The following is a 25,161-nucleotide window of genomic DNA, read 5'->3' on the forward strand; positions in this document are numbered from 1 at the left end:
GTTTTGCATGTTTTTAACGGGTCCCCACCCCTCTTTTTCGTTGTTGTTCGTTCCTTGAAGGTTCTTTAGGGGCGCTCCCTTGCTCATGTCCTGTTTGTGACGCGTGATGCATCAAGGGAAGGAGAAGAAGTGACCACGGAAATATTACGTAACATGTCTGGACACATGCCCAATGCTATAGACAATGGATACACCTCTGATGGGTGGGGGAGGGTAATAACTTCATCACCGTCATATAGTGAATTCCTATACACTTTGCAACGTCTTTAATAAAATATAAAGAAGAGTTATGGTCGTGCATGCGATAACATTTAAGAAACTGTCTGGTAGCAATTGTCAAAATGTATTATGTAGTACATAGTTACGTATTGATGCATACTGTAAAGTTTGGAATTGCATAGGAATATTAGGGCAATCTGTTATTTTCGGGAAAACGTTCCATTATAATATTCTTCGAAATTGACATTAAAAGAACGGGTAAAACGGGCTATCCTCTTCTTTTGATTGAGTTATTGATCATGTTTATGATATTTATTTTCGTTAAAAATCGTAGACATGTTTTTTCCTAATGGTGTCCTTGTTCTGATCGTGACATACGCTCAAAATGTAAAGAGAAAGTTCGCGTGCTAATATCAACCGTGGAGGAAAAACAGGCTTACAAGCCTGTAATCTCTTTGCAACCGCTAAACTTTTTAACTTGGAGATGGGACATAAGAGGTTGAGGGAAATTCCCGTTGGAGGGGCGGGTGGAATATCTAGAGGAACCCTGTTCGCTATTTTTGTCGGTGAAAAATAAAACTTAGAAAGCTATTGATTAAAGTGATATAAAGCAAACATTATCCCCTATGATAATTTTCATTCACTTGCTAATATTCAATATCATTAACAAATTTACAATTTTGATTCCACCCTTTTTTCGTGGGACATGTGATTAAATACAACAAACGAAAAAATGGAACCTGTATATTGAGTTGTATAGTTAGTTTAGTTTCCTGTCTCTAGCACCGTCTGATTGCTTATTTTCTTTCTAATTCATTTGTTAACAAACAACCTTTTAAGATTGCCATCAGCTTCCCTTTCGATCGCGCCTTGCTTGTACGCTCGGGTGGGGCCCACGGGAGCCCTCCCCTGCCCCCTAGGGGGTACATCACTTGCCCCCTTTTTCCTGTGAGGAGGACCCGTTGGGGCGGCTAGGCAGGAAGTGCGGCACCTGTTGAAAAGCCTCAGTATCACCACCGAGTTCGGTATACGGCTAGCTATCTACATGTATATATCAATAACGACAGACTGAACACTGACTGAGAGTTATCTCCTGCCTATTTTAGATTCTGATATATATAAGGTTTGTACTTTACTTAACCCTAAAACTAACCAAGAATCGCACTATGAAGTCTGTGGATATATTAATTGGGTAAGTATTCTGTCCTACTCTTCAGCAATTAAAGATACTCCCGAAAGTACCCTTTCATTACTTTTTATGAAGTTTATTTATAGTATCTATTCCTTCACAAATACACATTACTACTAAATTTAGGTTTATTCTGTTTTTGGTGTCATGGAAGTTTCTGAGTTTGTTTTTAATTCAGGTAGTTATAATTACTTAATGATATTTTATCGTTTTTGTACTCTCATTATGTACTTAATGAAATGACACTTTTTCCGGAGGAATTACAAATTCCAGAGCAAAATTTGCAAGTGGTTTTTCGAATTTATAGTAATTTCTCTACTCGGTTTTACAAGTTTATTTCATAGTCAAAATGTTATATGCGGCATTCCATAGCGCATCACTTAGGATTTGACCTCTGTGACCCCGTGAGGGGGAAAGGGCGGAAGTAGATATCTCTAACCGCCGGTGTTTAGGGGAGAAGGGGTTATCTTCAATTTGCACGATATCCGACTCGCGCTCAAACTTGCTTTTTTTTTCCTTTCTCCTCCCTCTCTACAAACAAAGGCGAGAAAATGAGGCGAAGAAAATATCTCTTTTAACCAGCGTTAAAGGTGATGCTGTAAGTCATCCTTACTACAATTATAAACCAATACAATGTTCTGTTATTGTTTTTTTTTTTTTTTTTTGGGGGGGGGGGAGGTTTCAATGAGAGGCCTATGTAGTAAAGTGTATAGCTAATCGGGTCCTGCGAAAGCGCAAATTAAAAAACGCAAACGGACGCGCGCACATGCGGTCTACAAACTAAATGAATTGCTCGTTCATTGCACACTCGTCATCAATCTCCATTAGCATAGTAATTGAGATTCACTTGGTGGAGGAAACAACAGCGTGCACCATCACCATTCACCTGTGCTCGTCCATCCTCGACAACAACAAGACAAACACACATTGTGACGTAATAATGGGTAGTATGTGACGTCGTCTTACCTGGACTCGTGCCTCTGTAAGATCGCATCTGAGGGCGAGCTGTTCTCTGCAGTACACATCGGGATAGTGCGTTCTTTGAAATACCTGAAATAACATAAACACAGATTCATTATTAAAATGCTGCAAATGACAAGATGGAATTGCTGTACACTAACAATGATATAGAAATTAGACACCTGATATAACTTTATAAAAATGTTGAAGTAGTATGAAACATCACTACAATCATTATCATTATTGCTATCATGGTATATACAGTTATCTTTTCGTGGCTTTTTGCTAATACTTATAGGACAGTAATAATAATCATGGGACTTAGTAATAACATTTATAACTTAGCAACACAGATGAATTACCAAGTTTCTCGATGGAAAATGAGATTTTTAAACGGAAAGAAAACTCGTACCTTCTCCATCTCCTCAAGTTGATAGCTGGTGAACGTCGTCCTATTTCTCCTCTTCTTCCTCTTGGCATCGCTGTCGTTCTTGTCGTCATCCTTGGGATCGCCCATCGGTGACTTGACGTCGTCGCTGCCCTTGCCGTTGGCGCCGGCGTTGTTGTTGGTCGAGTCCTGCTCGGCTTTGTGTATCCCACTGCTGCCACCGCCCAAGAGGCCCGGTGTGGAGGTGTCCATGCTGCGGTCGGTGAGCGGGGAGTCTAGGGCCGGTTTGAGGGTGGTGGTCGTCGTCGTGGCTCCTGTAGGTGGACCCAGGGGCGTGGGGTTCGGCGTTGAGGGCGTGGTGAGGGGGATCATATCTTTGTTCTGGCTGGGATCTGTAATCGAAAGAGAGAAAGGAAGAGAAACCCATTAGAAAATCATCCAAAAAATGTGTCAATACCTACAAATTACAATATCACCGTACTGTACATACCAAACACGATATACGTGATAGTTTTGGTCATTGTGAACTTGGTGCTTCGTTAAATATCTGTGAGCGCTTTCCAAAAAGCCGCGACTTTGTTGCCTTGCCAACCTGAACAAGGGAGATTAGATATCAGCTAGAGGAATCATATCGGGGAAGAAGCCCTTCTATGACCTGTGGTTGTTGTTAGGATTAAAGCCAAGCATGACTCAATCACCTTGTATGATAGTAGTTACCATGCGGTAGGTCCATGGTAGTTACTAACAGTAACAGTAAGTGCAGAGAGAGAAAGTCTTCAACAGGGATAGTATATCAGTGGGTTGTTTCACAAAGATCCCAAGTCGAAATTAACTCTAAGCTGGACTTATGGATAGCCATGTGTAGCCTTAAAATAAAATATATTCAAGAGCGAAAGTTCAAGTATTATCAAGAACATGAAGTCTGTGTGATAATGAAAAATATGAATGATTAAAAGTCAACATTATATGCCTTTTAAAATAACAATTTTACAAATATTTCGAAATATGCTAACGGCTTTCCATATTGTTAAGTCCAACTTCGAGATAAGTTTAACTTGGGATCTTTGTGAACCCCCCCCCCCCCCCCCGGTTCGTAGCAAGCTAGTTTGAAGCAGGATAGTGTGTAGTTTTATTCTTTGATTTTGATCCCAATTTGAAAATAATACTGAGTATAAGTTGTGAAAGTTGTTTGGACCAAAAACTTGAAGCATTTCGCCTTATTTTGCTGAAGTTGCTGAAGAAGATGTATTAAAACATATAGTCTTTACAAAACAATACATGAAACAAACAAACAGACAATACAATACTTAACACAATCTACTACTACAAACATCTCTTAACCGCAGATTGCGCGTGTGACACATCCGTCATTTGGAGGTATCAACAGCTATAAAATATTACCTACAGTTCATCTGTGACAGTTTTCCATTCAAATCACATCGTGTAAAATACATCAACATACTGTGCATAGCCTTACGAACTGCCTCAGTTCATTACGGGTGCAACATTGATATGGGACGCCAACTGGTATCGAAATTTCCGGTGAGTCGAGCTCAGCAAATGGAGTATGGAAAGCAAGATCGCATTGTGGGCATTTTAACTAAGTGATTGAAGGAGCAGATTGATATAGGACTGTCGCCAATGATTTTGCATTCCATTGACGAAGTGAGAAAAGGATTTGGCGCGCAAACTTATAATCAACAATGTGACATATTAATATTGCACGGGTCTACATACTTTATTCAATGTCAATGTTGCTATGAAATTAAATAACCAATATTGCGCAATGAATAGTAAACACGGTTCAAACGATAGCGGTTGCCATTGATCACTTAAAAAAATTTCAAGCAAAAGCCCTGGAAATATTAATGTATAGTAATCTCAAAATGAGATTGGAATATCTATTGAAGATTACAATTAATTAGGATTTGGCCTGAAATTGAACTAAGTGTCTCTGTGACATTATTTTGTTTTAATAGACAGGTGATTAAAGCAGTTTTATAAGGAATGAAATGGACCTACACGGCTCCATGTACATTTGTTTAATTTAATGAGACATGCAGGAGCATACAGGTTTGTACAGGGGGTATTATAATGGCCGATTTTTCGAGTGAACCCAGTGAAAAAAGTGGAAATATATCGTGACCTGTCGTGAACTTGGAACCGGCTAGATCGGGGAATAAGGGACAGGAAGTTGCTTGAAATAGTGAAAGATTGGTTGGTGTATTGTTGGTGGATGAACACTGCTATTGAGAAGGGTAAAGAAAGAGAGACAGAGAGGGGAGGGGAGGGGGAAGGGGGCAACAAAAAGACAAAAGGCAGGGAGTGAGAATTGCGAAGAAATAGATGCAGAGAGAGAGAGAGAACAAAAATAGAGAAAAAGAGAGGGATCATGATCAAAGAGACAAAAATGCGAACATTACGCATAAAACGATATTGATTTAGAGAGAAAAGCATAGATAGAGAGAAAATGATGAGAGAAGGAGAGAGAGAGAGAAAATAAATACATGTAGATATAGATACATGATTTGACTTAAAACTAATGAGGGATTGATAGAGGAAGAAACAAAGATAAAAAGGAAAACGACCTGTCTGAGAAGGGAGCTCTGTACAAAGAGGAAGTAGCCTTACAGAGGAAGGGTAAAGATGAGGGGGAGGGGGGGGGGGGGTGGCAGTGCCTGTGGTAGGAGGGGGCATAAATCTGAGAGGAAGTGGATTGGCGATGACGATCTAAGCTTCCTTTGTAGCCGAAAATAAACCCAATAGCAGACATACATTCAGGATGATACAGACAAATATACGCAGAGAAATAATGATTTGTTACGATAATTCTGTACATCAATATTGTACATCAAACTATCCAACCACTACTACTTCTACTAGTACTATTTCTTCTACTGCTATTACTTCTATTACTACCAGTTCTAATATACGCCCATAGAAATATTATATATAATCCTTCAAGAGAAATGATAAGCAATTATTGTGCAGTCGATGAGGATATTCCATATCGATGGAATGGAAACATGATTGTAATGAATTATAAACAAGAACAGTTGTGCATATATGTTGTACAACTGTTCATTTTGCACGATGGATCAGTACTGTTGTGCGCGTAAACTAAGTTTTACAACCGACACAAATGGTCAGTTGGAAAAATTACGATAGACAATTCCCTTATGCCCTTCCAAATAGCCCGCAATAGAGCTACTGGTTTATTGCGCTATGACCTTGCCAACTAATCTGGCCGGTCACTTATCGACATCAAAAAGGCTAAATCTTGTGCGTAAAACAACTGTTAAACTTTCATATCGCGGTGTATTTTCTATGATATATATACACACTCAGCAACTGGTCATTGCAATATACTTGTATGTTACAGACAGTGTAATTTACAAGCTCAGCTGTGGGTTGGGGACATTATTTGACATTATTGAAACAACATGACTGACAATAATGCTATAACATAACTTGATAGCTCAGTTGAAAATTAAAGACCGATATAATTTCTAAAAAATGGGGAGTACCTATATGGAATACTTCCAAGTGGATTGTTATGCTTTTATAATAAATAGGGTAAACACCTATCATTTGCTGATTTTAAAAAGAAATTTGAATCAAAAGTAAGGTATAATACTGAATGAGTATGAAATTAAAAAATAGTATTTCCGGAATGTATTTAACAGGAGTTGGTACATTAATAGGTGCCCAGTTAGGGATCCTAATATCCCTATGACAATATTATAGTAAAGGGACATTGTGTGTTATTGTGCAAGTTATAGTTATAAGATGCATAACTAGTTATGGAATTTCCCCGGGGTGGATGTGTAGCTAAACACCCTATCATGATGTGACATTTCCATAGAATTAAAATTTATTTCTTCTCTCTTTCTCACGCCACAGCCCCCGTATGTGTCAAAGAAGTTTAGACGGATTGCGAGGAAAACTAGAAATGATTTCAAACTAATCGTACACAGACGCGGGGGAAACATGATATGCATTTATGTCTCTCTCCTCAAAATAGCTAGAATTTGAAATGAATAAGAGTGAAATATTATATTTGGAAGAGACTCGTGTTACTCCTTCTACTGTATATTTGAACTTTATTCATCTCTGTACTCTAGTATAGCAAAGAACATGACTTGTATTTTATCGCCGAACAAAATAATGTTTGGAATTTGTATTGTAATATACTCGAAATTTGAAACAATGAAAATCTACAAAATAAAGTTGTTATTTTATAACATGTAATTTTGTTTCCTAAATAGGATATGAATACTATTAATTTTGTAATATTATCAGTCCTAAATATTCTTCATTTGGAATATATTCATCATGTTAAATACAGTCATAAACTGATAAATGGTTATAAACTATAGTGAATATGACATCGTACCTGCCTCTGGCAAATGCATTGCTTTGTACATGTAGAATATGATTGAGAGCAGCAAAGTATTCATTATCACACCATTAAAACGCGATAAAACAAGCTATCTAATTGAATATGCTGTGAAAACAATCAATTTGGCAACATGAGTCGAGAATCTATAATTTGCCGATATTTGTGTATTACTTTTGGTGTTTTGGGGTGAGAAAAAAAAAGTAATCATTTTTTGTCATCACCCGTATTGGTAATCCAAGTGCGATAGCCCTATCGTGCTATGCACAAAATCCGTACGACTTATGGGATTGGCAAGTCGCGATCTGAAAATTGAAATACTCGACAGCAAATTACACTTTCTAATGCATATAGCAGATCGGGGTATGTACAGACGAGACTTCGGCGATGAATTTTTTACGCTATCGCGACAAGGAAAGGGTTCATATTTGTTTCTGGCTTATATATTTCGCGCTATTAATTATGAGGGGTATACACAAGACTTGTATATTTTAATAAAAGGAAGAAATGAAGAGAGCGTTGTCTCGATTATAATTGCTCGAGTGCTTGCCTGTTATGGCGAAATTAAACTATAACTTGATTTTTTAAAGGCAGATTTCAAATTAGAGATTGATGATAAGGTATACACGTATATATTACATCACACATAATCATATAGGAAACAAATATCGTTTGAAAACTCGTTTGATTGAAATGGATTTATAACTTGACAAGACACTCTAAATGTTATTTTATATAATGCTGATATATTATATTGAAGTGGGAATACAAATTTGCAACAAATAAATGATTCTTAGAATAGTTTGCCCAAGTTCCGAAAAATATCTCGTAGACAAAAATGTTAATAAGTGTTTAAACAAAAGTTAAACTCGTAAAGCGAAGACAGATCAAGTAGGTACACCATGAACATGTAACTAAGGAAATCAAATGAAAATGGAGAAAAGCAGGGATATAAATAGTTTATAAAAATGATCCGCGGAAATGTGTTCACGTGGGAGTAAGAAAAAACAAGATGAGCGTAAAATATTGAACAATGTCATTGGTCGAAACTAAACTTAATTAAGTGAGTAATTTGAGTTTACTTACACGTCGCTAAGCACGGCATTGAGGGGTAAAACAACATCAATATTGAGTTAAGTCTCGGCACGACAAAATCCTAAGAAAAGGCTGCCCCAAAGCACGAAAAATCTCCGGTAAGTGTCGATTAATTATTTAATTAAGTCCCAGGCTTGGCGATTGACCTTGGTGATTTAAACCAAGATGATCAAAGAACCAAAATTGTCTTAGTCCACGTAAAGCTGCACTGATTCGTCGATGAATGCACGAGATAGTCAACGAGAGCGAGAGTGAAAATCGGCGAGTGCTTCGGCGTAGCGAAGAAACAAGTTGTGGTATCTAAACCCGCGCGTGCCAAAGTTTTTATACAGATTGTGCGAGTATTCTTTCTGTACACACATCCACACACCACTCGCACGCGAGCAGTCCTCGGTTGGGTAGGTACAGTGCACCGTACACACAATACAATAGGACTTCACGAGTGACGCTGTGTGTGTGCGTGTGTATCTGTTATGAATAGGGCGAGCGGCATCCTTTTTGTGCTATTATACACCGCTGGGCTTCGGGCACGGTCATTGGTCAAGAGTGCAAATCAGGTGCTTTCGCGTTTCTCAAAAGAAATGACCCTTAAACATCATAGGAAATGTTACCGCCAAAATGACCTTTTGTGTCCGGGGGTTGAGGGGGCAGGAAGGGGGTGAATAGGGGGTAAGGTGTGAAAAGGGAGGGGGTAAGCTTACAAAACAATGGCCACAAGCACAGTATTCAATAATGATACATGTATCTATTTTAGGTATCTACTTGTACAAGCAATAAGGCTATGATTATGTATGTGAAAAACATGTAGATCATAATATATATGGATCGTATAGTGGTGTAAATTTTTAGATAATTATCTAAATTAATAAAGATCAATCTTTATGTATATCATGAACTAAATAAATATGTCCATACAATTTTGCATTTCAAATATAAGAACTATATTAAAAAAAGTTATATCAAGAAAATGAATGTACAAGATTTGTTTAAAGTTAATTGAGTGAATGACTAAATGAATTTAACAGAATAACTTGAAAAAGATTCCGACTGTGCAACTGACGAAGTGATCTATGTCGCTTTATATAAAGCAATAATTATAAAACCGGGAAATACTTCATATAATAACAAAAATAGCAAAAAGGGTTGCAATACATTTTAGTAAACAGAGTGGTTGAATTACCTTTTTGCAACAAATACTTTAGTCACTCATGGGAGATTGATATTTGCAGAAGTTGTCTTCTTACATCGCATTCGTTTTTTTAATGTTCCTTTATTGTTCATAAAGTACACTGAACCTCCACTAAGTCATCAGCAGATAATTGTTATTTTTTCTCACATTTCCTTCTACATAATTATACTCTGAAAGTAGTTTTGAATTTTAATATCTAATCGTACTAACGAATAACGATGATAATAATAAAGACCAGTCAAATAAACTTAAACATGAAGCAGAGAGCGTTATAATATAACATATATTTCTAACCTCTTTGCATGACGTGATTGTGAGTATCTTATTTTTTCATGGTAGATAAATGTTATATCTTCTCATAACTTTAATAATCTAAATATTCATAGAGATTGATCAATGCAGTTCTGAGAGGATATATATGACTATATCCATCATAAATAAACTTTATTGTCACAACCATTTCAAGAAAAAAGTTTTGAAAATCATTCCAACATTATAAGAAACAGTGTATATACACCTGACATGAATTTAGGTGAAATATACCAAGTGACGCGCGCATACGGAATGATAGAAATACCATTTCTGCACTAATTAAGCGCATCATTTTGGGTTTAATCATTCGCCTAATGGATTCGACATCTTTCGGTGGTTAATTAATCAATCATACTCGGTCTGAGCTAGCAAAAATACAGAGAGGCTGCGAAAGATTGCGCTCATTAATTTTTTAATGCAGAATCGATGTATCATGCAGGCTTGATAATAATAAGAAGGAGAATTTGTACCAATCTTAGAGATATTTGTGTGTAATTTCGTGTGTATTTTCCTTCTATCCTAAATAGTGTATTTGTTAAAAGCAACCCGAGAGAAAATGATGATGCGGTTAAAGGACAAATGAGAGTTCAAAAAAGTAAACATACATTATTTTTGCAAATGTTGTACTCTGACTCTGATGACAGATTTGTCAACGTTATTGCATTTGATAAAAGAGTTCAAACGGTAAAGAACTCTATGCCATTGTAAATATTCATGTACCTCTCTAATATTGTAGTTTCAAAACTTGCAGCATATAGTACCATCAACCTAGAGTAACATCAGCAAATATATCAAAAGTAAATGCACTTTGAAAGCGCTTTTAATAGTCCTAGACCATTTTAAATTGGGATTTTAACACTTTTATTTGTAGAGCATGTGGGATGTATATGACGAAACACATTTTGTTTTTGTAACGTCTTATTATATATTTATAAACAGACTGACCACCGGATTACGTTAATGACAACAAGCCTGATGAGGATTGAGCAAGAACATGACCGCCGTCATCTTCGTCATCGATGTCCCGATCAGATAAATTCACCCCGGCCGACTCGAATTAACAAAGATACCAAGAATGAGCTAATGAGAGCTGACACATGAGGAAGTAGGAATGGGGTAAGACGAAATAAATCAGGGAGAAAGAGAGAGAGAGAGAGAGAAAGAGAGAGAGAGAGAGAGAGTGTGTGTAAGAGGGTGAGGGAGTGAGAAAGAGAGAAAAAGAGAGAAACAGAAAGAGAGGGTAAAGAGAGAGGGAGGAAGAGAGACAGAAGGAGAAAGAGATAGAAAGAGAGGGGAGAGGGAGGGAGAGAGAGAAGGAGGGAAGAGAGAGAGAGAAAAAAAAGGGTGTGTGTGTGTGTGGGGGGGGGGGGGGATTGGGGGTTGGTCCGTACCCTTGATGTACTTTTATCATCTCACTTATTTTGACATTGGTCTAAAAATAGAAATCTTTGTTACAGTGAACGAGATGGAAAAGAGAGAGAGAGAGAGACATAAATAATGTTGAAGTCTGCCGAGAATGGGAAAGAGCGTGAAAATTAAAAGAAAGTGTGAATGTGGAGAAAATGAGGGATGCAACGAAAGGAGAGAGAGAGAGAGAGAGAGAGAGAAAGAGAGGGAGATGTATAGGGATATCATTACGAGAAGAAAAAACAATGGTGAGAGGAAGGAAAGCAAGACACAATCATATACAAAAATCTATGTTCAGGTTCTTGAGTGAAATAAGGCAAATAAAAGTTTGCTAAAAAACATAAATTTATTATAGCAAATCATATTCTACGAACGTTTGATAGGCCTACTGTTAATGTTTATTTTTGTGGTTTCCTTCTTCATAAACTTTATTTTTAAAAGAGTATCATAGAATGATGATGGCCGTTTGCCCTTTTCTAAAACGCGTCTCGCGTGCAAGATTAAAACGTTTGATAGAGTAAGAGAGGAAGTGAACACGCAATGTTGGGTCTTGTTTTTCTGTTTGTGTTTTCTGTTCGCTTATTTTTCTCTTCTTCTTTATCGCGTTTCGCCATCGGTGTGCGATTGCCTGTCATGGCCGGAAGTTCGCAAAGGAGTCTGGGATTGATGACGTCAAAGCCAGTGGGGAGGGGGTCTGGAGAAAGATAAAACTCAGTTTTGGAAAATTATGATGTCGAGTGAAAAAAAGAACAACATCCGCTCGCGATCCTGGTAAAGACCTTTTGTTTGATTTTTTTTACAAAGGAGAGGAGAGGTAACAAAAGAAGAGCTTAGATGGAGATGGAAACAAAAGAAAGGAAAGAAAAGTTGTGAGAACCTTTGTCAATGAAGAACGGCCCGACTATGAATAAATCTGATGTGAACAATGGAAGTGTCGGCAAAAGCAAGGAACGTAAAGCGACAATGAAGAGATATAGAAGGAGGGGCAGTGAGTAAGGTAGAGAGAGAGAGAGAGAGAGAGAAAAAGAGAGAGATCAATTTAACAATTCAGATTTTGAAAGTGAGAAATTTCTTCATAACGTTAAAGAAATTACTTGACAATAAAAGAACCTGACAAGGCTGACATTCTATTAAAGATGAAGTTGAGTTCTGGTCATGCGATTGCATTGTGAAAGAAACGGTGTGGAATTGACTAAAAAGGTTGATCATCTAGCATATAAGAATTTGTGTGTATTGCAAGGTTCTAGAATCATCAAAATGATAAGAAATTTGGCCAAGTCTTGGTAAAGTTACAAACACTGTACACAGAAAGATGTATATGGGACTACACGAACACGTGGTGTAAAAATCCTACCCCCCGAGTTTTACGATGTTACTGAAATATTTCGAATATAAAGGCATTTGAAGAGCCATGTTTTTCAGGGAACATGTCTTATCTGATGATCTTCCACACTTGCATAATAAGAATTATTACGCTCACAAATTATTTTTCACCTCTTCCCAGAACTCAACCTTCTCTTTAACTAACAGGAGGAGGGGGGGGGGGGGGGGGGGGGCTCGTATTCTCATCTCGGTTGCAATGTACCGGGTAGTTAAGTCATGTAAATAAATGAATAAAGTCACTTCAACAAGCGCGACAATGATAATCAATTATTATATTAAGACCGCATAGCGACCTTTATAGACAGGTGGCCGCTAAACCCAGGTCAAACTTCTTGACACCACCCTCCTTTGCACTTTGCATACCCATATCCATGATGAGGTGTTGACGGAATAACAATATCCAAATCTAATGACTTTATCAGACAATTTCGAAAATACTATGAGAATGCGACTTTTCCCCTAGATACCCCATTTCCCCGTTTCCGAACAAAGGCACTCGAGTTCGAAACGCCAGGGAAGGAGGGTGGCGGGTGGAGGATTTTTTGTGTGTGATTAAAATGGCAGAACAATATCTAGAAACGTGTTGAAGTGACGACAGAAATTCCTCAACTCCATTAGGGTCAAGGAGTGGTTCTATGTCAAGTGATTTAATTATTAAGTGACAAATTACATATTATAACTTTACCAAACCACAACGAGATTTTTAAAGATGAATTTTATTCCTGGCCATGCTTTGTAAAAAATAAACTGCCTGGATGTGTTGGCGATAGTGTTGTAAACAGTTAAATAGGAATATTCATGTACTACGATTTTGGGTATCATCAAACGTTTTTTCAAATTCGCTCAATATCTGATTTCAATACTACGATTTTGGGTATCATCAAACGTTTTTTCAAATTCGCTCAATATCTGATTTCATTTGACAACCGAAATCTGTCACAAAGGCCTAGAAACGACGGAAATTGTATACAACATAAGTAGGATCGCAAAAACATTCAGTTACTGGTTTTGGTACCTACTTCTGTAATGTAAACCTCACTTGTTTTCTCTGAATCGTTTGTCGTGTTTTAATTATTCATTGTCAACACTTAATCATTGCTTTGTGTCGATTTTAATGACTTCCCCATATTCGTTCTCATTCTCTTTACATTATGATGATAAAGCTTTTCTGAAAATGCGATTCCATAGAAAGATTCAACGTGATTAGTAATGCATAATTATTTTGAGTTCCTTTGTTGGACATACATTTAAAGCTTATCTGCCGTAGTTTACAGGAGGGATTAGACCGCTCTGCAAGGTCACTGGACAGGTTGTTATCTCATCAACTCAGTTCTCAGTTAACATAAGAAAAAGAGGATTATGGGGGACCAATGGTCACCGATTAGGCATTGTTTGTTATATAGAGGGCGCGAGTAGCTACCAGTAGTGCAGTGGCCCTTTAAAAGAATAATTTAATCCTAAGAAAGTATTGGGAGGAGTGTTTGTATAGTTTTGAATACTGGAAAAGTGGAAGTGCTGCTATTATCTCTCCTCTATGATAAGCTATTAAAAGCGAATGCTGCTTTTCTAAGAAGGGCGGCCAAAATACACAGAGCCGCTAATTCATGTGATTGCCGATGACGTCACAATAATCAAGCACTTTAAACGTTTGACAAACATCCCGATAATGCTTATGCTTAATCTATTTGCAGTGTGTATTTTGTGATATTTATATCCTTCGTAGAATATTGACGAGAACAAAATAGTGGAATTAATGTTGTGCTTCGTTCTTGTGTATAGGTTCAGCATACATAATATAGGCTCAGATTCACATCCGGGCACCTGTGGCGTCACAGCCAGGCAAACTTCCGCCAGACATGGACAGAACTCATAAGAATGTACATCGCATGGATGAATGCAATGTATGTTCTTATGTTGTATGAATGTTGTTTAATGCATAAGATCTGTGAGGACAGAATTCCCCGCCGATTCAAATAACATTTTTTAACGAAAATTCGCTGCGTTTCATACTTTTCTTATATTAAAAGTATAAGAAAAGAAAAGAAAAAACCTGTTGTGAAATATATTAAATATTATTAAGTGTGAATACTTTTCGGAATGTCCGAAATTCTGGTAGTTTTTTGTTGTGAGTGTCTCTCTTTCTCTCTTTTCCTACTTTTTCTTTTTCATCCCTCTCCACCTCTTATTCCTCTTTTAACACACCATACCTTCACTATATCCATGCCCTAGTCCCATTCCCTACAATCAGGGTTGGGTGTACTTTTCAGAACCTCAATTCGATGCCTCAGCAAACACTCTTTTTTTCCTTTCTTTTTTCAGACAAGATTTTCACCTCCAAGACCTGCAATATCAATTATACTTTGGTCTCTCTCCCTCTTCATCTCCCCCCTCTCTCTCTCTCTTCCCATCTCCCTTCCTCTCTCTCCCTTTTTTGATACGAGGAAGACCATGAACTATCGGGGTATACCGACTTTTATAATTACTAAAACATACCCCACCGCAGCAAGTTGTTGAAAGTCTGAACTAAACCACCATACGCAAACCTCTAGCTTCGACGAAATGCGATCCGACTTCGGAGACCAACGAGACCGACACCAGGCCGACACCAGGCCGGCTCCAGGCCGACACCAGACCGACACCAGGCCGACACAAGGCCGACAACGGACCGAAACCAGGCCGACAACAGACCGAACGAAAATATACATAGCCTAGGACGACCAACAAATCGGTCGGTTTGGAGTTGGTTTTGCAGTGCCGTATAAGCTAACAAAACAATGTTTATTCTTGTTAATAAATGATTTTGACTACAGGTAATTGTCTGATTAGGCAATTCTCTAATGAGAATATTAATTGTCTGCAGTCATAAATTTGAATAATTATTTGTGTGATTAAAATAGATAGGTGTCACTATCATGTTACTACGAATAACTGAAAACATAGAGAGTGATCATGGTGATCTTGGTTGGTTCAATTCAAGTTTTATAAGAACCAACTTCAACATTGTGGTACTGTATAATTCAACCATCATGACTGTGAAAATGAAATAAAACAAAAATTGGATATACAACATCAAAATAATGACAACAGCCGCAGTGATGAAACATTCGTGAGAGCACACACATATTTGTTCAATTAATAGATTAAGGAGGATTCGTACAAAATCTACTTTGGTTTACCACAGAGTTTGGTATAAAATTTGAACCTGAAATATATGTTACTAAATTCACCATTTCTGTGATTATCCTCCATAATTTCTCATGACATTTCAAACAAAAAGGGGGTAAAACAGAGAAAAGTGTGCTATTGATTATCGGTTAACGGTGTCTATTATTGAAACTAAATACTAAACAAAATGTCTATGAGATATTTGCTTTAGTTAATTGTAAAGAAGAAGAAAAATATCAGAATTAAATTCCAAGGGAAAGTTTTAACTGGCCAAAAACAACTGATTTTTCTTTTGTCTTTAGAAGCCGTGTTTAATGAAATCTCCATCATTGTCAATAGCAAGTTCAATTTCAGATTAGGTTTTTAAAGTCGGCTTAAATTGAACTACGTATTTCCCTGATCAAACAAAACTTTTACACGGCTAGTATTAGTCAGCTTCTCTTTAACGAAATTAGGCCGTCTTTCAAACCATCATGGCCATTATCATACCCCTTTCTTTATTTCTATAAGGACCCCTTTTCCTTATTTTCGCAATACATAGTATACACTATTTTCTTTTACATGGAAAACATATAGGGCTAAACTTGTTGCATGGGGCGAAAGTGTTAATTCGGGAAAGTTCGTCACTACCGGCAATCGTGGAATCACAGTAAACAGTGCGATGTTTTGCGAGAAAAGAAAGAGAAAGTGGGGGAGGGGTGGGAGGGAGAGAGAGAGAAAGAGAGAATGAGTGAGAGAGAGAGAGAGAGAGAGAGAGAAAAGGGGGGGGGGGATGGGGATGACGTGAGTCTTCGCGTGAATATCTTGAATGTGGCAGACTTGGCCATAAGAATATAGGATTGCGTTTATATTATAAAAGTGAAAGCAATGATTTATACAACAACTTTATAAATGTCTCGCCTGAACATAACACTTGTCATGTTTTTATGATTTGATTTTATTCGTCATACGATAATAATATGTAGGCTTTATTAAAGTACATTATGAATTATATCGTGCTAAATATAATTTATCAATCATACGATTCAAAGCATGGAAATGTAAACTTCTCGTACTTTCTCCCTATTTTGTTTGAGGCAACATATATTTGTTTTATATGAAACTGCAAATGCTGTGTAAAGAAAACAAAATATCAGCATGAAACAAAAATAAGCAGTGTTCAGATAGCTCTGGAGATGACAGAATGATGATAATAAAAATAACAGAAAAGCCCTACTAGACGAAAAAGTTTTAAAGTTTTATTCGATTAATATTTAGCTTATATATTATACATTATTGACTTTGAGTGCCATTTACGACAAAGAACGGCGAAATCTAAGACACCCGATGAGGATAGGAGTAATGATGACCCTTAAACGGGTGCAGGTGCACCCCTTCACTAATTACTCAACCCTATTGTATCGCACTTTCTATACTTTCAATAGATAAAATGCCCCGCTCCGCCCTGTGTGTTGCTCGAACCCGGGACCTGCTGGTAGAACAATACCGCAACCCCACGCCTACGCACGAGCCCTTTCAAGCTGTAAATAGCGCTTTCTATACTTTCATAGATAAAATGCCCCGCTCCGCCCTGTGTGTTGCTCGAACCCCGGACCTGCTGGTTGAACAATACCGCAACCCCACGCCTACGCACGAGCCCTTTCAACTGTGCTGGCAGTGGCGCTCGCGCGAGGCGCTATTGTTAGACGTAGATCCCAGCTTAATTTAGTGCACTTTGTTTTCAGCGATTTCCTGTTCTTTCAGTTAATCATTCAAGGACCTATTTGTAAAGAAATCTAAAACATTGTAGGTGTTATTTAGATCCAGATGTAGATTATATGTATGTTTCAAGTGGGACATTTCATTGTCTTGGTCATGATTGCTTTTATGAAATATACATCACCGTGATGCCGCATGCTAAAGAAAATCTGAAACAAAAGACACGATAGAGGGAGGGGGCGCCAATTTTTTTTTTAAAAATTTTAATTTTTTTTTTACAGATCACGCGACTTTAGTGTAGATTCTGAATTCCCTACTGATTTTCCTCTTGATTTTGATAAAACAAGTTGGTTACACTATTGACTAGTTTTATCTTTTTTAATGAAAAGAATCATGATGGATATTAATCCACGAATCGAAAAGATAACAACATAGTTTTCACGGGTTGGGTTAACAATGAAAAGACCATGCAGCTTAAAATTTTTAAAGAAATAATGATCATGGTTTATATCGTCAATTTTATGCAGATCTTAAATAAAATAAGAATAAAAGTACGTATATATTCATAATATTATAGTGTAAAATATGTTTTATGTTTGTCATATTGATTAATTTGACTGTATATAAATATATCTGAGATATATAAAGAGAACTTTAAAATATCCTCACGGTCCGGTTTCATCATCATTAAAGATGCACTTTGTGACGAGTTCACCTAAAACTGTAAAAGTGAGCAAATATGCATCCTCAATTTCAACACAGGGCGGGAAACAATCCCATCTTAAAAAAACACGGGTTAAGAAGAAAAACAAACTATGATAACTTCAGAGGGATCATGACATCTTATATCTAACCGGAATGGAGATATCTAATTAACTCGTTCAATTAATTCAATTAAAGATGGAATAAACCAGATAAAGGGAAACATTGTGCTGGAAAATGTGAGAAAGAAAGTGCACTGGTGAAGTGAACCGTTACTAAATGTGTCGGCAAATCCCTAGATGAGTACCGAAAAAAGAGAGCTAAAATGCAGACGACCTTTTTTGTGGATACACTTTAGGCGGGAAAAACGCATCTGGAGAAACAGGTATTTCCGAAAAGAGCTAAACATTAGACCTTCTCGACTTGATAGGAGAGAAGACGAAGGGATGAGGAGGGGGGGGGGGGTGCTGAGGTGTAGATAAATATTATGGTTGGTATAAAAGAGGGATATATATAAGAACCTGGGCCCTGTTTCATGAAACTTGTTATCAATAACAAGTTACAAAGACGGTTATAAGCTACTGAAATCGCGGCATTTGATTGGTTGAGATCAAATTTGTCATAGAATTGAAGTATTTCTTATCTATATCATGGTTAATGAAACGGGGCTCAGTTCGACTTAAATCTTTACGTTTTGTTTACCTTCGGGAAAATATGAAAATGGACAATAGTCTTGCATGTTTAATTTCTTTGAATACAAATAAAAATGCAAGGGCATTTGAATGTTTGATTGAAAAGGAATTTGGATTTGAATATGAACAATTGAAAAAGAGCTGTAGGGAAGGGAAAACAAGAAATGATAGAAAGAGAGAGAGAGAGAGGGAGAGAAAGAAAGAGAGCAAGAAAGAGGGAGAGAGAGAGAGAGAGAGAGAGAGAGCCATGGTCATAATATTAATATGAATCTTGTTGTACATCCATGATGAGGCTTATGTGATACACCGTTACAAAGAGAAACGGGATGGCACCGCCTCGAGGCGCACCGGATCGCATCTTTGTGTTCTACCGCTCCGTTGAAAGATCACGAAGATGGGTGGATGAAACACCACTATCATCCAACATCCATCGCTCTCTTGCGCCGGGCGGAGAACAATAATCGTCTTTTTTTACACCGGCAACATTTTCGCACATGTTATCATTCCTGCGTTTTACATCATGATGCAATATTAGAGTCTTGGTTTGGCGCAAACCCTTTAATCTTGCTCATGAATGTTGTAGGAGATGCGAAAATGTTATGAGAGCTGAGGAAATGTACATTAACCCTATTTTGAAGAGAATATGATGATGATGATGATGATGATACTGCTAGTGGGTGATGCGACAATGAGATCGGTTGCTAAGATACCGTTTTCCATTTCTGGAGTAACACAGATGTATGCAAATGTGTTGTGGTTTAACAGTCAAGTATATGGGGCACGTGACTTTGAATCATAGGGTAAGGGGGTTCGAGTCCCAACCGCGACACTAAAGTTCTCTGGCATTAATCTACATTCGCCACCCTCCACCCAGGTGCATGGGAACGTGGGTGTGGCCACCTGGATGGAGCCAGGTTAATGTTTATAGTAGTGCTATGCAGGCGTATTGAGTATTCCTTGGAATGGGTATGTTATTGGTACATTAATATAAGGTTTTCCCCCTTCTTTTACTTCGTTTTGTCTGAATTAGCTACCAAAACCTGCATGGTAAATATAGAAGATTACTGCATGATAATGTGCAAGTGATAAACCATGCTTTCCATAAATGTGTGTTAGTTCTTCAGATCAAAACAAACTCTGAACTATTACGGATAATGCTGATGGCATTTAAAAATGTTTTAAATGTTTTAATTTTATAATAGAAAATACCCTTAAAAGAGTTTTCATAAGCATAAGGACATGTCATATTCAAGAGCCTTCATCGCTATACCACAGCGCTGCCATTAAACTGCTAACTACTAACTATCATATTGTATGTCAATTGCCATCTAATCTTGATACACTATTTGGAGTATACTTGCCTGATGCTTGTAAACAAATCACATCAATTCGAATCTAATCAGAATAATTCAAATTGACTGTTTGGTAAAAAATGAGTTGAAACGACCTTGTAAATTCGGTGATCACATGACCTCTTCTTGACCTTGCAATTTGTTGGATCCATCATCGGTGGAACTCTTCCCCCAATTTTTGGAGGGCTCGGAGAAAGAAAAAAGCAAAAACGAAGTGCCCCTCTAATGACTTCTGACAAAGACGAGCATTTGTTCGACAACTTTCTTCCCCAGAGGGACTGCATGGTATTGTCATCTTTTAGGGAAAACTTTCACTTTTTTGTGTTGGTATTCCAATGAAGTTTTGCCCCCTTTCCTTCATCTTCTTTTGCGATTTGTAAGAACGTGAGGTAGCGTATATAGTGCCCTCTTATTGAACTCTCACTTGAGGAAAAAAGTAAGTTTTGTGTTTTGGGAGAGAAGGGGAAAAGGAGGATGAGAGCAAAAGACAAGCGAGGAGGAACACGAATCGGAGGGCTGATTGAGGGGGGGGGGGTGCAATTGTACGGTAAGAGGACCGGAGACAATGGGAGGGGTAAATATTTGGAGGGGTAATATACATATATTTGAAGACAGAACCGAAAAGGACAAGTTCGAAGAAACGAAGTAGAAGGAGAAAGGGAAAAAGAAGAAGAAGAAGGATTAATAGTAGGAGAAGGAGGAAAGGGAGAACGAGGAGGGGAAGGTTGAAGAGGAGAAGAATAAGATGAAGGAGATAACAAGAGAAGGGGAAGAAGTACAATAGGAAAGAAGAGAAGGAGATGGAGGAAGAAAAAGGAGGAGAAAGAGGAGGAGAATAAAATTATGACGATGGTGAATAATCTCTAGAACAAGATAAACTGACGTGGCGAGTGATGACGAAAAATAAACGAATTGGTCGTTTAAAATCACTGGAATCAACACCAGTGATTATGAGTGATTGTTGCGGTTATGGTGGTTCTCTCCACAAAGTGGTCTTATAAACCGTCAAGCCACTTTCAATTAAAGGTGCCTTAACTGGAGATTGAAAAAGCTAAATCATTATATCCATATAGCATCCCGGAATGGACTACCAAACGAACGGTAGAATGTGTCGGTGATATAAAATGAAGATCTAACGATGCTAATCTTAACTATATTATCTCTTCTTTCTCTCCCTCTCTCATCCCCTCTGCCCCGCCCCAATCCCATTCATTTAAAGGCCCACTGCACTACTGGTAGCTACTTGCGCCCTCTATATAACAAACCATGCCTAATCGGTGACCATTGGTCCCCCATGATCCTCTTTTTCTTATGTTAACTGAAAGCTGAGTTGATGAGATAACCACCTGTCCAGTGACCTTGCAGGGCAGTCTAATCCCTCCTGTAAACTATGGCAGATACGCTTTAATCCTTTATCCAATTACACGCATCTCTAGGAAAACTTTAATTAAAGTATTTTCCTTTGATTTTGTTTGTTTATTCATTTATTCATTTATCACTGGTTTGGAATTAAATATAAGGAATATCTATGTAACTACACTGTCATTAATGTAATCCGATCGTTGAATTAGTTGAATCATGTAGGCCTATTTTGCAATGCACGAAATTAGCCCTGAAATAGATTAAAAGCTGAAATCAGTAGAAGGTGAATAAGAGGAACACTTATTAGAAAAGCACGTTGAAATATACAACACAAAGTAGAAATATGACCTTTAAGAATATGAAGGTAATCATACAACAAAACAAAACAGAAGTAACAAATAAACGAAAAGAAACGAAAACAATAACAACGAACAAGTTGTAAAAACGATGATATGAACATTGTGGGTAAATGAGACGAGAAGAAACCCAAAACAACATCGAAACATATAATAATAATAATAATAATAATAACTTTTATTTACCCAGGGTAGCCACTTCAGTTATGAAACTGTTCTTCCAGCGGGCCCTGCATAACATAATATGTTATTACTACCCTTCTCCAATCTAATATGCTGAGCGCCTAGCTAGAAGGCAGAAGGTCCCATTGTTATAAGTCTTTGGTATGACTCGGCCGGGGTTCGAACCCACGACCTCCCGTTCATGAGGCGGGCACTCTAACGACTGAGCCACCATGCCCAGACGGACATACAAACAAACAAACAGACAAACAAAAAAACAAGAAAATAAGTATAAACAAAGCGAAATTTTCCACTGTTCTTTTGCAGTAGCACTGCGCAGATGTTCCTCGCGTAACATTCCCGCACATCGGTATGGCATCGAAGCTCTCGTCAATCAACATCGTTTTGGCGCGTTTTCTCCGTCGCGTAACCATCGAACAAAACATGACGTAGACAACCCCCCTCCCCCTCCCCGTTCTCCCTTTTCCACCGTCTGTTAATGCGTGTGTGTAGGATGTGTTGAAATACAGGCAGATGTCGTTTTGATGCGGTGAGTTTTAAATCAGAGATGGGGTTGAATACTTCCAGATTTTATTTTTTTTTGGTCCGTGGCAATGTTTGTCTGAATAATCTATATTATGGCTATTTTGCTTCTTTTCTAAACAAATATTCAGTCGGGCGCAATGTAACAAATCTTAGGGCGTGTTGTAAATGTTTCATCGTTTTGTTGATATCGTAAATAACATACTTTAATTTCAATTACAATCATTATCAATATCATAGTAATTTTTTTTTTAAATTATTATTATTATCATTATTTTTTATCATGTTTTCATCTTTTTAAATGAATTAATGTCAATATGAGATGGTAAATTACAATAATACAGATATGGTTCGAACGCATCGATCAACATAATTAACTGTATATGCATTATCTATGCAAATGGGATTTAAAAAAGAGAGGGATAGTGAGAAGGGAGGGGGGTTGACGAATATCAAAGAGACATGATAAGAATGCGAGAGTGAGAGTCTAGAAATGGAGAGAGAAGAAGAAGAAGAAGAAGAAGAGAGAGAGAGGATGGGAGAGGGGCCGAAACGTCGAAGACATTAATCGGTTACAAAGCCATGACACAAACACAACAAACCGATCCAAACAAAAACAGAATGGATAGCAGAAAGAAAAACAAGGAACCTTTTTTGTTGTTGGCCATTCTCCGAGTTAACGTGATAACGAGATAGGGTTAAGGAGTTAAAATGCGTGTTGAAGTTTTGACACCCCGTACGTGGTAAAACTCTCGTTTAAACTTCTCGAATGTTCCGTTCATTCGTGTAGTAGCGTAGCCAGGGTGGCGGGGGCGGTAGGGGCATGTGCCCCTCATATAACATGCAGAATAAAGTATATGCAAGTTTAAAGGGGGGGGGGGTGGGAGATAGAAAATAATGGATAGAGGGAAGAGAATATTACAATAAATATAACGACAAAGCCCTAAACAATAGCATTGTAAATATGCATTTCATCCACCAAATAAGACCCCACCCCTCCCTTGTACTGCAAGCGCCCCTTTAATGCCCTGATTTACGCTACGCCATTTGATTCGTGTAAGAAATTAAATTTTACTTGTCTGATACCACGCCCATCGAATCACTGTCGTTTTCGATATAGAACCATAGACGTCGGGGTCGACGATGAGAGCTTTTGTCCACGAAATTCATTACGAAGATATAAAATACTTTGCAACGGACAAAAATGTGGTTTCGAAAGATAGTTAAACATGTTGAAATGGGGAGACGACGAACGCAAGAAACGAAAAGAAAGTGAGAGATTGAGATATTGACAATGCCCGAGAAAAGAATAGAAACATGGGACAACATTAAGAAAGAGAACGTGCATCAAATAATCCCAATATCAAATATGCCTTCATAAAACCAAAACATATTCAATTCGCGAAATCAGATTCACCCTCTTACACGTAAAGCTGTATTTTGGGATATTATGATAGCCTTGCATAAGAACATTGTAACAAATACAATTGACCTCTAGTATTAGAACAATTTTTCCCGCCAAATTTGGGGGTCGGGAGGAAGAATCCCAAATATATTCGTCCGTAGAAAATAACGAACCACATCCTCCTAGTAAAGAACAAAAATTGACGTGTGGAGGCAAGATTTTGTTGTCGACAAGACGCTACAAGAACAAAAGATGGGGAGGAAGAGACGCTACAGGCTGCCTAGAGTGAGGGGGTAATGACCATGCCCCCAGGACCAGGGGTGTATAAGAAAGGAGCAGGGGTGTAAGCTTGCACCCCTCATATTAAGAGATTTGATGATGCTATAAACATGATAAGATCAATATACTTTTTTTTTATTCAATTATGGACAAAACTACAAAAACAAACAAAACAAACTAAACAACAAAAACAAAGAATGAAGCAACCAACCAGTGATGTTCAAAGGGGTGAGGGAAAGGGGAGGAAAAGGTGCTACAACCTCTACTTGGAGTGAGGGGTACTAACGAACCCCCTAGGTCAAGGGAGTCTAAAGGGAGCAGGGGTGTAACATCGCACCCCTCCCATTCCGTGATTTGACGATATGCAAGCAAAGCAAGCAAATTGTTGATTTTCGCCTAATTGTGTAATGATACTGGCAATAAAAAAGGACACATCAATATAAGAGCATGTAGCAAATTGGTATATCTATACGTATAAAATAAATGGTGAATAAAGTAAAACCCTGATGGAATAAAAGAGGAATTGTGTAACGCTTACATAACTTCTGTTTACCCTTTACCATCTGTAAATGCACGAAACGCACATTTTATGACATTAAACTTGTTTGCTAAAATAGATTCAAGCTTAAACAAATATATTTATCCAAATTAAAATGAGGGAATTCCGAATCACCCTAAAAACAGATATGACATGATCGGGGTGACTGCCTGAATATGTCAATGCCCCTACAAAAACGCCCTTCTGGTTCTCGGTAGACGATCTTGGAGGGTAATCCGCGGAAACAAAACAAATCTACAGAGGTCGGCGAACCCTGTGTACTATTTATGCAACGTTGGGGGTGACACATCCCTCTTTTCGCTAAAGGTGTCGAAGTCAAGTGTTTTTTCTTCTCGCAACAATGTT

At 37.8% G+C, this 25,161-nt stretch overlaps 1 protein-coding gene across 5 annotated transcripts in view; it reads right to left on the reverse strand.

Annotated features, from left to right (window-relative positions):
- Alx1 (aristaless-like homeobox protein) overlaps window positions 1-25,161 on the reverse strand; it is a 55,263-nt gene that overhangs the window by 27,478 nt on the left and 2,624 nt on the right. For 3 of the 5 annotated variants that reach the window (XM_030988784.1, XM_011663478.2, XM_030988783.1), the window contains exons 2-3: window positions 2,781-3,148; window positions 2,375-2,458 (exon numbers count right to left, since the gene is read on the reverse strand). In XM_030988784.1, coding sequence (XP_030844644.1) covers window positions 2,375-2,458; window positions 2,781-3,148 — 452 coding nt within the window. 5 annotated transcript variants of the gene reach the window in all.

Source organism: Strongylocentrotus purpuratus, unplaced genomic scaffold (genome assembly GCF_000002235.5).
Source record: "Strongylocentrotus purpuratus isolate Spur 01 unplaced genomic scaffold, Spur_5.0 spur5_scaffold_18, whole genome shotgun sequence".
Classification (NCBI taxonomy): domain Eukaryota; kingdom Metazoa; phylum Echinodermata; class Echinoidea; order Camarodonta; family Strongylocentrotidae; genus Strongylocentrotus; species Strongylocentrotus purpuratus.